Consider the following 17188-nt stretch of genomic DNA (forward strand, 5'->3'; position numbering starts at 1 on the left):
AATATTGAAGAGCTTTTGAATTCATTTAGGGTCCCCGAAGAAATTTTTGTATTTTGAAGCTTCTGAAAGAAGTTACAAGCCTTCAAACTTGCAATGGTGTCAAAATGACACCCTAATGCGGATGAGGGTTAACACTGTTTCATTTGATCTTTTTGTTTTCCTGACATTTTCAACGTTTGCTCCCTATACATTTATTTTGATTTTTTTTTCCATATCTCGCGAACAATTCATCAGATTTTAAAATAATTGGAAGCATTTTTAATCAAATGCATTTTGTTATTTGAAACAAACAAAAAGTGTTGATTCAGAGAGATATGATTAATCAAAGCGTGTCATCGGCTAAGATAGTTACTTTCAAGTGGAAAAAATGTTAACATCATATGTATTTATATTAAGAAACAACAATAGAAACAATTATTTTAACATTATTAAATAAACTTTGACATTGAATTTAAACACAGCTAAACTTTACGCCATCCTCGCTGGAAAAACAGTTCCTGCAATGTAATTTATATTTCCGAACGCGCACATCGGTCCCCTTCAGTCCGTCCCCTAATCGTATATCACAAACGCAGCATTTGAAGCAATCAATGTGATATAGAAGTCCCAAACTCTCAATAACCATCGCTGCTCCACGGCCTGGAACCAAGTACACAACAAAATTTGAGACGTTATTATCTTCACATCTGCATGATTTAATGCTGAAAACTTATCTATTAAGAATCGGGTGTTAGATTCGTGATTGCCTGTGCGAGATTTCAGAAGCAGATCACGAAATTCAATTCTCAGTGCTACAGATTCGATTTCTAAATATGGATTTCTAGATGGAAAATTTAATAAATAATCGTTTGCCACATTTCAAGTGAAGATTCCAGGTAGAAAAACAAATCTCGCGTGAGCTTTCATTAAGTCGCGACGCGTCGTATGAAACATCTTAAGAATTCACAGAAAACTGCTGCAAAAGTTATCATAACAACTTTAAGATTTATATTTCACATATAGAATATGTTGTCCAGGCTACAAATATTCTAAATGGAAAGGAGTTGCCCCTAGTTTATGTCAGTTTTTGTATTTTTTCGTAATAAAACTCTTTGCTAACATTTTGTTTCAAACGACGTAATGAAAGCTCACGCGATAAATGATCTTTTAGGGAACATCCATAAATGACGTAGCATTTGAGGGGGAGGGGGGGAGTTTAACTTTGTGTGACGATGTGTGACGAGAGGGGGGGTAGGGGTTCAAGTGAAGCTACGTAGCTTTGATTAAATATCAAAAAAAAATCAAAATTGAGCAAAATTATGCCTAATTCAATCCAGTCTGAACATGTAGCTTTTGACTCCTACTGCCCGACTGTTTTCAAGCGTATCAAGGAGCGTACATGCAAGAAATGCAATTTATATTTTGCTTCAAATGTTCTCCAAAAGGAGCATAGCAAAATCCACAAGGCTCCAGCCTCGAATAGAAAGATTCGTCCAAAGCGAATTGTAGGCAAAAGAGAACAAGAAGTGCTGGTCATCACTCCGGAGGACGATAGAGAGTGGGTGGAGGCAGCTGACATCGCAGATGCAATTATTCCAGCCGAACAGGCGATGGGGGAAAGCTGCCCAACGATTTCATTGGAATCCCGAATGGAGATAATTTGGACCGACGCAACTGATTGAATACTTACTAGCTATCCTGTTTGTTGAAAGGTAGCTTGATTTTGATGCTTTTTTAAACTTCCATTTATAACTTCTTTCCCTTTTTTTGTTATTTTTTGTATTATTCTAAATTAAATATCGATTTTTAAAAGTGGGGGGGGGGGTTTATTAAGGCTACGTTATTATCTAGGGGGGGTCTATGACTTTGTGACGAAATGCTACGAGGGGGGAGGGGGGTGGTATACAAATTCGAAAAAAAGCTACGTCATTTATGGACGTTCCCTTATAATTGAAGAAACGCAGCGGACAACTGATACTCCAGTAAATAATACCTACCTAGTTCTATTTTGCAGTGTGAACACTTCTTTTTCCCGCTAACACTTATAATTGTTTCGTCATTTGGAAGAACAGATTCACATATATTATATTTTCGTTCATCACTTTCAACAGTAAAGCGAGGGGCGTCCGACTTTCTGAAAAATAAGAATACCAAATAGAAATAGGAGTTGATTTCTACCATTATAGAAAACATCTCAGTACCAATGTTTGAAATTGATCTTAAATCCATGCAAAGTACAGTTTCCTCTCAAAAGTTTGTTTTACGTTTTCTGGGATTTGGATGCCTTTGGATTCAAATAGTGGTACTGAGTTCGTTTTTTATAATAGAAAATATGCAAATGAAAAGTTTCCATAATCTATTTCATGAATTCTTACCGACGTTTTTCCAAACCTATCCCGAGAAATTGCACACGTTCCGTAATGGACTGAATAACTGATTCTGGTAATGACTTCTTGAATTCATGTTTGCTGTTATAAGAACATGTCAGGCCTTCAGTACGGGAAAGTGTTTCCGAATTTCGTTTGACATCTCGAACATCGGTATAACTTTGATGCCAAGGTTTTTTGCATTGAACCAAACTTTTGTCCGCATGAACACAAGGGCATTTTTTCGATGCGTTCATGCTGCATGCGTTGCTTGATGCTATGGTTGGAAGACTGAGCCTTTGATAACGTTCTTGGTTCAATGGGCTGCCACAAGCCATGTCCTTATCGTTCGAGGACATAAGATTAATTTTCATTTGGTTCACGTTCTGACACAAAACGTTGGGTAAACATTCGTGACCCTCCAAATTGAAAACGTTATCTTCTTGGTGACTTTGGTCGTAGAAGTAATATCTTTGAGGCTTTACTGGAGGTTGTACGTTTGATTGCTGTCAATAAGAAAGGCAAGAAATTAAGGACAATAAATTAAAGCTAATGATTTGCTACTAAAGGTTTGAAAAATAAATTTTCTACACCTTAGACGATGGATACGCAATTTTAAATGCTGTAACGCGTCGTAGTTGAGGCATATTCCTGATGTCTAACTTAGACACTGCAAACGTAATCTGACTTCCGTGCATTCGCCTGCGGAAGCCTTACTGAGGTTTGCAATCAGGTGATATGGAAAAAAACGAATGGGAAAGGGACCAAAATACTTGTCTCGCCAAAAAAAAAAAAACAATAAATGTCCTAGCAGTTGAATTCCATAGTTTTCGGACGAGGAAGAATTAGGGTCGGGTTAAACACAAATCAAAAAAAGAAAAAAGAAATAGTTTTCGGCCTGATGGCTGGCAACCTTGCCAACCAGCGACGGTAAAAAAGTATCAAATCAATTCGCCAAGTGGCAACTCTTGCTGTGGCGTGAAAATTGTTATTGGAAGATTTTTGATATACGCATTGTGAATTTTGAAATTTTTTTTCACTGGTAAAACTGGCAACAGACTTCCGTCAATCTAGTACTTCACTTTCCTTTTTCGGAAGTCGGAAGTCCGGACTTCCGAAGTAAAATTTAGTACTGGCGCGTTAATATCATCATCGTCTAGTCATGCTGATATAATATCGTCAGTAATACTCGCTAAAAAATGACTAAAGCATTCATGATCTATTTTGAATATACTCAAAACAAGGTATCCCTTTGACGGAAAAGATTAGTAGGACCACTAGAAAGATTAGTAGAAATTCTACTAGCCGTCCCATTGTTTTCTAGTGGAAAATGGCCCAACCTGATGAATTTTAATGACTAGAAATGAATTTTCAGAATGACAGCTCGGTTGACATTTGTGCTTATGTGTGAGTGCGTTGCATTGAAAAGTGTGAATGTATGTGTAATGCAAAAGGATGGTCCGGTTTCAAAAGGAATATCAATGTAAATTTCAAATAAAAAATTTTCTTTTTAGTTTTAATTTTAATTTTATTAATTAATACTAGCTGATCCCGTACGAACTTCGTTTCGAATTTAACTTTAAAGCTGATGATTTTGTAAATGCTTAGAATACTAAAAATAATTTGCAAGTGACCTTTTAGGTAGTATACCAAACGGAAATTTAAGAAAAAAAGAATTAATTGACTGTCGATAAGAACACTCGTGTACGAATTTTTGTCTTTTTTTAATGCATAACAACGAAATTATGTCTAAATAATTTTAAAGGTAATTTGACCGACCCCTTTTCTGTCGTCTGATTCAAAATTTCAATTCATAAATCAATTCTCCGTTTTGTAAAACACCCGTGAATGAGTTTTTATCTGGATCTCAAGCATAATTAAACAATGATTGCAAAAACATTAAACAGTAAATGTGGACGACCCCTTTTTCTGTCGTCTAATAGAATGTTTGTTATCAGGAATCGATTCCTTATCCTGCAAAACTGTCGTGCTTGAAAAAAAAAATCTAAAATATTATGGACGACCCCTTTAACTGATTCCCTGTCGAAATTTGACACGTGAAATCAATTACATGTACTGTAAAACTTCCATGTGCAAATTTTCATTATAATTCGATGTATAACCAAGACAATGGAGCTTATTCTGAGAGTTACGTGACGTGATGTGCAAAATTTCACATCGATGTGCTGACTCCAGAAAACACTCTAGGCTAGAAGTTTTAGCTCAAATGTCCTGTGATCGATTTTTGGAGCTCATTCATACTTATGTTTCTTCTCAAAAACATATCCTAAAGTCAGGATAAAGAAGTGAAATTTAGTGAGTCACATCACTCGACTCGCAGAATATCTAATCCCCAATATAGAAAAAACAGTAAATGAACGAATATTTTTGCCGACCCCTCCCTCAAAACTTCTATGTGGAAATTTCTATCTCAATAGGATGTATAATGAGGTCAATACCGCAAAAACATTGAACAGTTTATATGGACGACACCTTTCGCAGACCTCTGAATAAAATTTGACTGCTGAAATCAATTACTGAAATCAATTAATCCTTGAATCTCTCACGTACCAAGTTTCCATCTTAATCCAATGAATTTAAGCATTAATTTCGCAAAAATAGTGTTAATATGGACGACCCCTTTGGCCGACCCTTGACCCTGAATTTGAAACCTGGAATCGATTGATCATTCCTCAAAATACTTTTGTGCAAATTTTCATCAAAATCGAATCTTTAATAACGCCAATATCGCAAAAGCATTAAACAGTTGATATGGACGACCCCTTTTGCCGACCCCTTGTACAAAATTTGATTACTGGAATCGATTGTCCGTTCCTTAAAATCCCCATCTGCAAATTTTCATCTCAATCTAATGCATAATAACGCCAATACCGTAAAAACATTAAAAAGTTGATATGGATGACCCCTTTGGCCAACCTCTGACCCTGAATTTAATAGCTGAAATCGATTGCTCGTCCCTCAAAACACTCATATGCAAATTTTTGTATCAATCCAATGTATAATAACGTCACTATAGTAAAAACACTGAACAGTTCATATGGACGACCCCTTTTGCCGACCCCTGACACGAAATTCAATATTTGGAATCAATTCCTCGTCTCTCAAAACCCCCATGTGCAAATTTTTGTCACAATCCGACGAAAAATAACGTCAATATCGCGAAAACAATATTTGTCTTGTATGGACGACCCCCTTCAGAAGGGGTCATCCAAAAATCTAAAAACATTTTTCATCATTCCTGGTCCTAATGAGTATCCATGCCAAATTTCAGCTCTCTTGCTCTTAAGATGGCTGAGCCTATAGAGGACAAACAAACAAACAAACCCACAGAAATTGCTTTTTATATATATAGATTTATTTATTTATTTTGTGCATAATATACATAATAAAACTATACTTAAAAGAAACCGAAACCCATGTCGTCATTCTCGGGCCCCGACATTTTTTCTTTTCTTCCTTCTGCTTGACGGAGCAGCTCCACCACCAGCAGCTAAGGCACCATCGTCACCGGCTGGCATCAAAGACAGCATCTCGCGACCAGAAACGATGATACCGACTGAGCTCAGGATTTTCTCGATGCCGGCATTGGAGTGCGAGGCATTTTCGCCGAGAACAGCCAGAAGATATATGCAGCCACTTAACGCAATTTTATGGCCCTTTAGGCCAGTAACTGCTGCTGCACCAACATGGCGAAAGCTGCAATTATAGACAAAACGAAATAATTAGAATTGTGTAAGTTTTACCAGATTAGCACTTACCTCTTGACCTGATGACTTTCTCTTTGAGAATGATCATGGATAACTCCATGCAGCAAAGTATAAGCACAAGGCAACCCCCTGGCAACTTGACAGTTCTGGCGAGTTTCGTGTGCCTGATTGAAATCCGCAGGTGTCGCTTGTGTACCGCTTGTTTACATACTTTTCGAGCCATGCGTATGGAAAGGGCAGATCATCAAATGTGGTGCAAATCATAAAATTCGAATGAATGAAAAAAAATTTCAACCGAAATTATTATTCTCATTGAATATTCTACATATTTATATATTGTATAGGAACAGTTTTCCATAAACCGAGAAATGTTCTGCTATAATTTGATAGTTTTGTTATACTAAAATTATCATATGTATCGCAGTTTATAAAAATCGTTCGATGATTGTTGTGGTAATGTTTTGTTTTACATTTATTTTGTACGATCGTCATCAATAGTTTTGGTGGAAGGGGTTCTTTTCCCAAAAATCTGCCGTATATCAGTGAATTATTTTGATCAGTCCAAAAGTTTTAAACGTAATAAAGGACATACAGATTTCGTCTGTGTGCCCTTTATCCGACTGAACTTTTGAAAACAGATTCACTTTACGTATAACTGAACTAATTTTCAACTCTGAACGTTTTTTTCATTTGTTGAATCGGTTAAAAGAAAACATATTTCCATATGCGTCCTTCCGACATGTTAAGTCGCTTGATTTTCGATTTGACAGAACCAGAGAACCAGAAAAAACTGGCACACGCGAATTGTATGGGAAACGTCAAGTTGCCAGGGGGTTGGCACAAGGTGAACAATCAGTATTGTCATGAGGATGGTTCATCTTGTCTGTGTAGCATAAGCATGAACATCACCAATACTATGAATGTTGACACTTTTGGGATTTGGCGCCAAGCTAAACATGCACGGTTAACGAGAATTACCGAATTCATCTGGAATTTGACAGTTGTTACACTGTGAATAATCTCTTCTACAAACTGGGTTGCCAGGTGCCCAGATTTGTCTGTAAAACCAAGACTTTTGACCCTCCTTCCAGATATTGGTCAGACACAGATTTTGCCCAGATTTTTGCTGAGAGTGCCCAGATTTTACAGATTTTCAAAATTGAGCGATGAAATCAATATTCATGTATCGGATATGATCCGTTAGTGCCAGATTAGACTGAAATCTCTCCTGTTTTCATTGGTATTTGACCAATCATTCAAAACATTTTCTTTAAAATAAGATCTACATAGTACGTGGTAGGAAATAGTGTTTGTTATACAGTTTTTAACTCGAAAATAACCCGAATACCACAGCACAACCTACACCCTCCCCCTCCCCCGCTCACACTCATCATCAAATATATTGTTAAGTACCAAACTTAAGATCTTCCTTATGCACAGACACGCACAGACTTTTTTTCAAAATTGCCCAGATTTTTTGTCCTCAACACCTGGCATCCCTGTCTACAAATCATCACAGTGAATGGGATAGTTTCAAGGGGAGTATGACATTTGGCATAACGTCATTTGGCATAATTTCAACTTACCATGTGGTGACTATTTTTTTTTGTAATTCCTTTATTTGAAACGGCTCATACATTGATGCTGGAGAGAGTCAAACTTGTTTTGTTTTTTTACAATTGTTTGCTTAGGTCTAGATCACTTTTTGAACACTTTTTGAAGAGAATATGAAATAGATAGGAAAATATGAAAATAAAAAGAATTATAGACGGAGATCAATAGCTTTTAGGAAAAGGTATATTTCGAACATGTAGTCCAAGTCCATCACATCTCTTACTGGAACGTTGGGTGGTTTTCTTTGGGCCCGAAGGGAGTCTATGAAATTCGTTTTATAGCGACAAGATGGTCCTACACAGTAAATTTTTGCCTCGATTTCCAGCAAAAAAAAAATGCTGGAAACGTTCAGCAATTCCAAATTGTGCTGGAAACCAGCAATCGGGGTTCAAATTGCTGGATTTTTCAGCATTCGGTTGTGTTCCTTTCTTTTTTGCTAAAAAATCAGCAATCGGTTTTCAAATTGCTGGACTTTCCAGCAATTGATCTAGTTTGCTGGAAAATCAGCAATCGAGTTGTCAAATTGGAGTCTGTTTGTTTTCGTACGCTGAAGCAAGGTGAGACTGTATTTCACGAATTTCGGTTAGATTAATATAATCATTTTTATTTTCCTCTATATTCTAGCAACCAGGCATCAAGTCAAGGGTAAGCTTTTATTTTACAGGTGGCGGATGATCAACACTTTAGACACAAAGCTGCCGCCCCAGAGCCGGTGTTAGATGTAAAACAAAAGATTTTTTGGAAATAAATGAATCCCTCATTGAAAATAGGAGAAAATTATTGTTTTTATTGCTAATTATATGCACAGCCAATATTAAAATTTAATTTTGAATTGAAATATAAATTTGATACTAAATACTGTCGGTTGTGTTGAAAAAAAAGCTGGTTTCCAGCAATCTGGATTGCTGATTTTCCAGTAATTTGAATTGCTGGAAACCAGCATTCACGTTTGCTGTTTTGGCTGGAAAGTCAGCGGGACAAAAACCAGCAAAATTTTGCTGGTTTCCAGCAAAAAAAATTGCTGTGTATGGTGACTATTTGAAACTCGCAAGATGTCTTTTTAATTTTTGCGGTTTAAGCTTAGATCTAAACGCATTACTTAAGGCGGTTTTACAAAAGTCCACACAATGCAAACGAATAAAAACACCAATGAATGACCAAATTCCCCACCTTCTCCTTACATTGCCGGATGGGCTCACATACCTTAGAAATATTTAAGTAGCTGCAAAACGTCACATGCAACTAAAGTATGAGTTAAACCTGCCTCTTTTTTTCCGACTCCGCCCTAAAAAAGGAGGGTCTCAAATTATTCTTATGCAAACAACTTATAAATTGTGGTTTTTTTTTTATAATTTGTTTATTTGAAACGGCTCGGACCTTTGAGTTTTAAAGAGCCAACATCTTTTTGCTTTTTACAATTGGTTACTTAACCTAGTTTTACAATTTTTCAAAGAAAAGATATACACACAAAACTTTCGGGGCTCTACTTAGCAAAATTTCACTGTTACTTTTCGTTAGCAAAAAAAAAATTTTACCGTTGATTTAGCAAAAAGCTAAATTTACTTGATTTTAGCAGTATGAAAGTTCATCTTGCTTGATTTTAGTAGAATGAAGGACTTCTAGCCGCTTTGTGTACAGACAGCAGCCGCCGCGGGTAGGGAGAAGAAAAAAAAACAAACAGACACGATTGAGCGCGGTTCCGAAAGATCGCTGCTAGTGGTTCAAAAGGTGGCTTAGTCAACAACAAAATACTGGCCAAATCGACACCGGAAGCGAAAGAGGTAGAAGTCAATGATAAACTGTACAGATTTTCCGTATTTTTAATTGCAAAATTGTTTGTTTGTTTTCTTTTCAACCAGGTTAAATTTGCAACAAGAAACCCGCAACAGTCCGGAAATGAAGAGGGACCACGACTGAAAATTCAACGAGCACACACCCGGTGCATTTGCTTGGCACTTCGCTTGCCGGAAAGTGCGTTCCCAGGATCGGAACTTCTATTTTACAAAATGTGTAAAATTAAAAAAATTGTGAAAAATAAATCAAAATTGAATGAAAGTTGAGTATTCTATTATATAATCAAACATTCCCCCTGATTCTCCAGATTAAAAAACAATAAATTTTGAAATTTCAGATCCGGGCGATCTTTTCCTCCGGTTTTTGCTAAAAATTTGAGTAAAAAATGCGGCGGCTAACTTTTTTCTCGTTTGCTAAAATTTTAGTTAATTTTTTTTGCTAAATTGATTGCTATGTTTCTAGCTGGTCAAATTTGAGCAAAATTTTGCTAATTTCCGGCCTCGAAAGTTTTGTGTGTAGAAAGGGAAACGTGAAAATGAAAATAGTTATAGACGAAGGTCGATAGATTTTAGGAATAGATAAATTTCGAACATGTAGTTTAAGTGTATCACAGCCAACACATCTCTCACTGGAACGTTAGGTGGTTTTCCTCGGGCCCGAAGGGAGTCTACTAAATTCGCTCTGGCGACAAGATGGACCTCACACGACCAAACAATATGCTCGATGTCATGGTAACCTTGGCCACAGCTACACAAATTGCTGCCAGTCAGGTTTACACGAAAGAGTAACGCGTTTAAGGAACAATGATTGGACATAAGACGAGAAAATACTCGAATAAAATCTCGACTTAGATCCAACCTATTGAACCAGGGCTTAAGGCAAACCTTTGGGATAATCGAGTGGAACCATCGACCCAACTCATCCTCGTCCCATTTGCGCTGCCAGTTGACAAGTGAGTTTCTTCGAACTAAAGAGTAAAATTCGTTAAAAACGATTTCACGGTGATAAATGTCTCCTTCCGTCGCACCCACTTTCGCAAGAGAGTCTGCCCTCTCATTGCCCAGAATCGAACAATGTGAGGGTACCCAAACGAAGGTGATGGAAAAGCAACGTTTAGATAAAGCACTCAAAATGTCCCGTATCTTCTCGAGGAAGTACGGAGAATGCTTTCCAGGTCTTATTGAACGGATTGCTTCAATAGAGCTAAGACTATCCGTTATGATATAGTAGTGTTCAATTGGTCGTGAGGCGACACTGCCCAATGCCCTGTGGATAGCTGCAAGCTCTGCAATGTACACAGAGCATGGTGATTGAAGACTGTAAGACGCACTAGTAGTTTCATTGAATACTCCAAATCCCGTAAATTCATCCATAACAGAGCCATCAGTAAAGTACATTTGTTCAGCATTGACGTGTCTATATTTAGCATCAAAATTCTTGGAACTAAAAGCAGACGGTGCAGGTTCGGAATTCCACGAATTTTTCGCTGCATAGACAAATCAAACTGGACAGAAGAATTGTCGTAGTCTGGGTTGCAAACACGAGTTGGAGAATACGAAGAAGGATTTACCTGCATGGAAATGAAGACATGATATATAGACATAAATCTGGTTTGAAGATTTAGCTCAAGTAGCCTTTCAAAATTAACAATGACCAATGGGTTCATGACCTCACACCTGATGAGGAACCGCAGAGAGAGTAAATTGAATCGATCTTTCAGTGGGAGTATGCCTGCCAAAACTTCAAGACTCATGTTATGCGTTGAGGGCATACAACCCAAAGCGATGCGGAGACAACGATATTGAATCCGCTCAAGTTTAATAAGGTGCGTTTTGGCAGCTGATTGAAAGCAGAAACTTCCATACTCCATCACTGAGAGAATAGTAGTTCGATACAATTTTATAAGATCTTCTGGATGGGCCCCCCACCAGGTGCCAGTGATTGATCGGAGAAAATTAATCCTTCGTTGGCATTTTCCTTTCAGATACTCAATATGAGCTCTCCAGGTACACTTGGAATCAAACCAGACCCCAAGATACTTGAAACATCTCGATTGAGTGATTGTTCTGCCTACACACTTAATCTTTTCTCCTGTGATCGGGACAATTTCGTCCTGTATTTTCAACAGCTGAAATTACAGGACGATCTCAGGACAGAAAACCACTACAGGAAAACAGCTGTCAAAATCACCTGTAGGGTCGAAACGATGTTCTCCTGTGGCTTGCAGGAAGGTTTCGAAATAATCCTGTAGCCTCGAGACTGTTTTCTTTCGAAATTTAAATGTAAAGAGATATATTAATAGGGATATATTTCGCACAAAATACCAATTTAAAATTAAAAGCACATTTATTGATGATTTTTTATAATATCACTTCGCTGTTGTATTCCGTTTGTATTCTCCGGTATTTTGCCTGAAAAAAAACAATGAAATGTTATTCTTTAAGTAACTTCATTTTGATAAAAAAAAATACCTGAAACTTGGTATGGAACAAAGTATGTTGCGACAGCCAATTTTCTCGACCAGTTGGATTCAGTCAAGCTCCGCCGGTAAATCCCTCCCGCCTGGCTACCAGCATCACCGATGTTTCAGCTGAATCCTGGCCGCATCTATGAAACAGAACAAATAAGAATGTTCGATAGTCGATTTTTAAACACAACACAATTTTACGGCTCACTTTTTTCACTGTTTTTGCTTGGCTGATGGATGGCTCGTCTGGAGGAAGTGTCCTAAATGGCCGTAAGAGCAACATTTCGCAGCTGGTTTCCTTGCAGATTCCTTTGGCCTTTGTCGTCACAAACGGAAACTTTACGTAACTTTCCGCCAAAGGTGAAAAAGAAAAACTATTTATAAAAAGCGAGACAAAAAACGGTTGACAGCTGAAGTTCTCCCGTGATACAGGGCGATTGTTCGATCACCTGTGCGTTCGTAGGAATTTCATCGCGAATTTCAGAAGAAATGAAGCGCCCCGAGATTCGAAAGGGGTTTCGTTCGAACTTCGTTTAAATCAAGCCATTTCCCTGTTATTCAGATAGTCATTATCCCGAGGGAGAAATTTGTAATCTTAGTGTGTAGGAGTTGAAGCTTCGGTTGAGCTGGTTTATGTTTCTTAATGAAAACAACCATCTCCTTTTTCTGAGGAGAAAACTCAATCCCAAGCCCCAAAGCCCAGGTTGACAATCTGTCTAAAGTATCTTGTAAAGGTCTGTGCAGTAAGACTCAGTAGATCCTGTGACAGACACCACACCGTCATCTGCAAGTTGTCTTAGAGTGCAGCCTTCAGAGAGACAGCTGTCGATGTCACTTACGTAAAAGTTGTACAAAAGTGGACTCAAACATGAACCCTGCGGGAGGCCCATGTAAAAGGGTTCTTCTAACTGCAATATCTTCGTGAGCAAAATTCAAATGTTTCTCACAAAGCAAGCTGTATAAGATGTTGTTCAAAAGAGGAGGCAGACCCCGAGAGTGCAACTTGTCCGACAACACCTCTATTGAGACTGCATCAAAAGCTTCTTTTATGTCTAGAAACACTGAAGCCATTTGCTCACGTTTTGCGTGCGCCATTCGTATGTCTTCAGAGCAAGACAATCATTTGTCCCTTTGCCCCTTCGGAACCCAAATTGAGTATCTGAAAGGAGACCATTTGTTTCCACCCACTTATCCAATCAGAACAAAACGCAGGTTTCCCAGGCTTTTGGATAGCAATTACTTTCACTTGCCTCCACTCTTGGGGTACAATGTTATTCTCCAAGAATTGATTGAATAAATTTAGCAAGCGAAATTTAGCAGCATCCGGAAGGTTTTTCAACAAGTTAAATTTAATTTTATCAATTCCCGGAGCAGAATTGTTGCAAGAAAGGAGGGCAAGTGAGAATTCGACCATCGAAAAGCTTGAATCTAGACTGCACCTATCTGCTGGTACATTTCGAATGATTTTTTGCACAGGTGAGGAGTCGGGACAGATTTTCCGTGCAAAGTTGTAGATCCACCTATGCGAATGTTCTTCACTTTCATTTGTTGCAGATCCTCGATTGCACATGCTTCGTGCCACTTTCCACAGAGTGCCAATGGACGTTACTCTTGAAAAACCTCCAACAAAATTACGCCAATAAGCCTGTTTTTTCCCTTTGATCAATTTTTTTAATTGATTCTCAAGAGATAAATAGGACTGGAAATTGTCAAGAGTTCCATTTTTCCTGAAAGTTCTAAATGCGTTGGATTTGTTCTTATAAAGCTCGAAACACTGGTTATCCCACCATACATTTGGAAGTCTTCGACGAAGAGATGAAGGGGACATGGGTTTCGTTTGAGCGCAAATCGCACTATCATAAATCAAACGAGCCAGAAATTGATACTATTCCAATGGAGGTAAGCCATTTTCAGAGGCGATGGCTGATACAATCGAGTCCGCATATTTTCTCCAGTCGATGTGTCTTGTAAGGTCATATGTCATATTCATATAATTTGAAGTGTTGACCCCATTTGTGATCATAATTTTGATAGGCAGATGATCACTGCCATTGGGATCAAGGATAACCTTCCACTGGCAATCCAATGATAGTGAATTTGAGCAGAGGGAGAGGTCAATTGCACTTTGTCTTGCCGGAGGTTTAGGTACTCGTGTTTTTTCACCCGTGTTCAAAATTGTTAAATTAAAATTTTCGCAAATATCATAGATAAGAGAAGAACGACTATCATCAGTTTGTTCTCCCCAGACAGTTCCATGTTCCATGTGAATTGAAGTCAAGTCAGGATCAAACTTGGTTCAGGCAAAACTGAACAAAGTTCCTCTAAGTGAGTTCGGTCCAAAGCAACTCTCTGAGGCCAGTACAAACTGACGATGCACAAGTCCTAACCTCTTGCAGTTGTATGACATGCAACAGCTTCCATCCCTTCTGATAGAGGAAGGTAAATTCTATAAAAAGAGTGGCGCTTGTTGATCCCTAAAAGCACCCCTCCATAAGAATCATATATGTTAAATGTTGGATAATGTTAAAATCGTGGAATGAGATATTAGATTGAGAAGAAAGACAAAGATTGAGGACAACGCAAAAATATCGCAATTAGTTTCGTGAAGTAGAAAATTGAACGAATCCAATTTAGGAATAAGACTACGACAATTTCACTGTAAAACAGTGATATCTCCGACCTCTCGGGCAAAATTAGCCATCAAGAGAGATAAACGCTGAAAGGAGGGGCCAAGTTTGCATCAATTGCTGAAAAAGTGTCTTTACTATGGGAAGCATTGCATTTACAATGCTTCTAACGGATTCAGATAGTTTTTTTTTTTTTGCTTAACTATTTATTGGCTTCACCTCTAATTACATAACCGGCCAAGTGTTGTAAAAAAATTTGTTTAGAGATCTATGTTACATGTAATAATGAAATCAGCTATCACTTTATATAATTCAAAATCTTTGTGTTTCAGAATAATTTCTAAATCCGGAATAATACGTTTTTCAATCAAGCTTCTCCACAGTTGTCTACGATGAGTTTCATACTGACTGCATAAAAAAATAATGTGGTTTGGATCTGCTACGCCTTCGCCACACGTACACGTTGAGTCTGCGATGATTTGATTCCGAGCCAGATGAGCAGGAACTCGAGAATGGTTAGTGATGAGCTTGGACAGGATAACAATTTGCCTTCTATTCATGTCCACCGTGTAGAACCATGGTTGTAAAGATACACGAGAGCAAATTCCGAAGCAAAATCGGCCCTTATTCGCTGTATTCCAAGAATTTTGCCAAGATTGCAGTACCCTTTGACGAGCAGGAAAAGCGATGTCGAAAGTTGTGAATTCGTAGTCTCCAGAAGATCCATTGATGCAAGCTGACTTGGCCTCCTGATCAGCTAATTCATTGATTGGTATACCTCGGTGAGATGGTACCCATACAAGATGGACCTGTGAACCCAGCATTTCGATTTGGTTTATGGTGTGTTTAATTTCGTACCACGCTACAGGGTTTGAAGGCTTAATACTTTTTGCTTGAAGACTTGAAAGGCAGCTTAGACTGTCTGATAGAATGACAAATACTCCATTTGGCGGAGAACTAAGAATAGCTTTGACTGCGTCTCTGATAGCTAGTAATTCCGCCATGTAAATCGACGCTGACACCGGAATTTTTATGCTGGCAATTCGGTCACCAGATTGATTGACTACCGCATAACCAGTAGAAGTGATATCCTTAGAGCCATCAGTACCAAGATAGTTTGCGTTGCTGTACGTTTCCTCAAGGTATCTGGTTACTGCCTCTGCAGTGGATCCCTCACGATCTTCAGCTAGTATGCTGCAAACCGCAAATATATTTTTTCCGAATTTCTGGACCAAATAAGAAGCACGGAAGGTTGCGTAGAGTTTTGATTGGGAAGAATTCGTTGTGTTTTTTAATTGCACGATGGAGACCGTTGGTTTCAATTCCACAGCTCAAAACGGGTGTTACATATTGCTGATTCCAGCTTTCCAAAGACGCTCTCCTATTCACAAACCGCATAGTCATCATCTCTCGTCTGTTTCGTAAAGGCATCAATCCAGCTACAACTTCAAGGGAACCAGTGTGAGTTGTTTTAGTGGATCCTAAACAGGTTCGAATGGCAGCCCATTGGATTCTGTCCAGAACCAGTGCGTCTTTTTGAGTGATATCGGTCATAAAAATACAACCATAATCTAGTATCGATCGGATGCAGGTCTTTAGCCATATCATGGATGTTGGGTGTGCTCCCCAATATTGCCCAGATATACTGCGCAAAAAGTTTAAATAGGGTGTAACCCGTTTCTTAGTTTGTTGGATGTGGCAAGACCATGTCAAATTTCTTGTGAAATGCATCCCAAGTAATTTCAGGGATCTGACATATTCTACTGTATTTCCATCAATAGAAACGTCAGGTGGTAGATCTGGTTGATTTTTAGAAAAAAGAAGGCACTTACATTTTGTAGGATTGTGATGGTAACATGAAAGGGAACGGGAGTGAAGGAAACGGGAAACCCATTGAATGAGAATTGTGCTTAGCTTACTGCGTGCCTCACATACACACGCTACATATACACAGCTGCTAAAGCCGGGCAGCTTGGCCGGTGGTTGTTTGCCGGTGAATTGAAGGAATGTTTTTGTTGTTGCTTTTGCTACATACACACGCACAGCTTAGCCGTGGTTGTTCGCCGGTGGATTGAATTGAAGGAATTTTTTTTTTTGTTGATTTTGCTACACACGCACAATGCTCGGTTCGCTGGCTGCCTGGTGTAGGCCGGTATTTATTTCCATCCTTCTTCGTCTTGTGATGCGATATGAAGGGACGTGAAAACGTTTTTATTTTATTTCTTTCAGACATACGCAATTCGGTTGCACTGGGCGGCTAATGCCGGTGGATGCAAATCGAATCAGCGCCGGTCGCGTTATCTTCTTGTACCAATGACACAGAGAACAGACGTACAAGCTATCTCACGAAAGTTGTGTAAAATTTCCAACGAACATTTTAACCAATTTTTCCTTTTTGACTCAACCACCAGATGTCTCCAAATACACCAAAGAGAACTGTGAAAATTCGATTTGTAACTTTTGAACGGCGCAATAGATGGCACTGTTTTAAGTCATGTTTCAACGTATTTTTTGGGTGTCAGCATTTGAAATTTTACACACTTTTTTAAAGATTTTTTGTTCGAGCTTGTACACACTAAGAATGCATTTATTCCTCTCGGGATAATGAACTTT

General features: G+C 38.4%; 1 protein-coding gene across 2 annotated transcripts in view; it reads right to left on the bottom strand.

The window, feature by feature from the left end:
• Positions 1 to 359: 359 nt before the first annotated feature.
• The window catches only part of LOC129757502 (MATH and LRR domain-containing protein PFE0570w), an 84076-nt gene continuing 67247 nt past the window's right edge, over positions 360 to 17188 (bottom strand). For both annotated transcript variants that reach the window (XM_055754766.1, XM_055754767.1), the window contains 3 exons: positions 2355 to 2851; positions 1977 to 2113; positions 360 to 639 (listed from right to left, as the gene is read on the bottom strand). In XM_055754766.1, the coding sequence (XP_055610741.1) occupies positions 452 to 639; positions 1977 to 2113; positions 2355 to 2851 (822 nt within the window). In that variant the 3' untranslated portion in view covers positions 360 to 451. The remainder of the gene's footprint in view (positions 640 to 1976; positions 2114 to 2354; positions 2852 to 17188) is intronic.

Source organism: Uranotaenia lowii, chromosome 3 (genome assembly GCF_029784155.1).
Source record: "Uranotaenia lowii strain MFRU-FL chromosome 3, ASM2978415v1, whole genome shotgun sequence".
In the NCBI taxonomy this organism is placed as follows: domain Eukaryota; kingdom Metazoa; phylum Arthropoda; class Insecta; order Diptera; family Culicidae; genus Uranotaenia; species Uranotaenia lowii.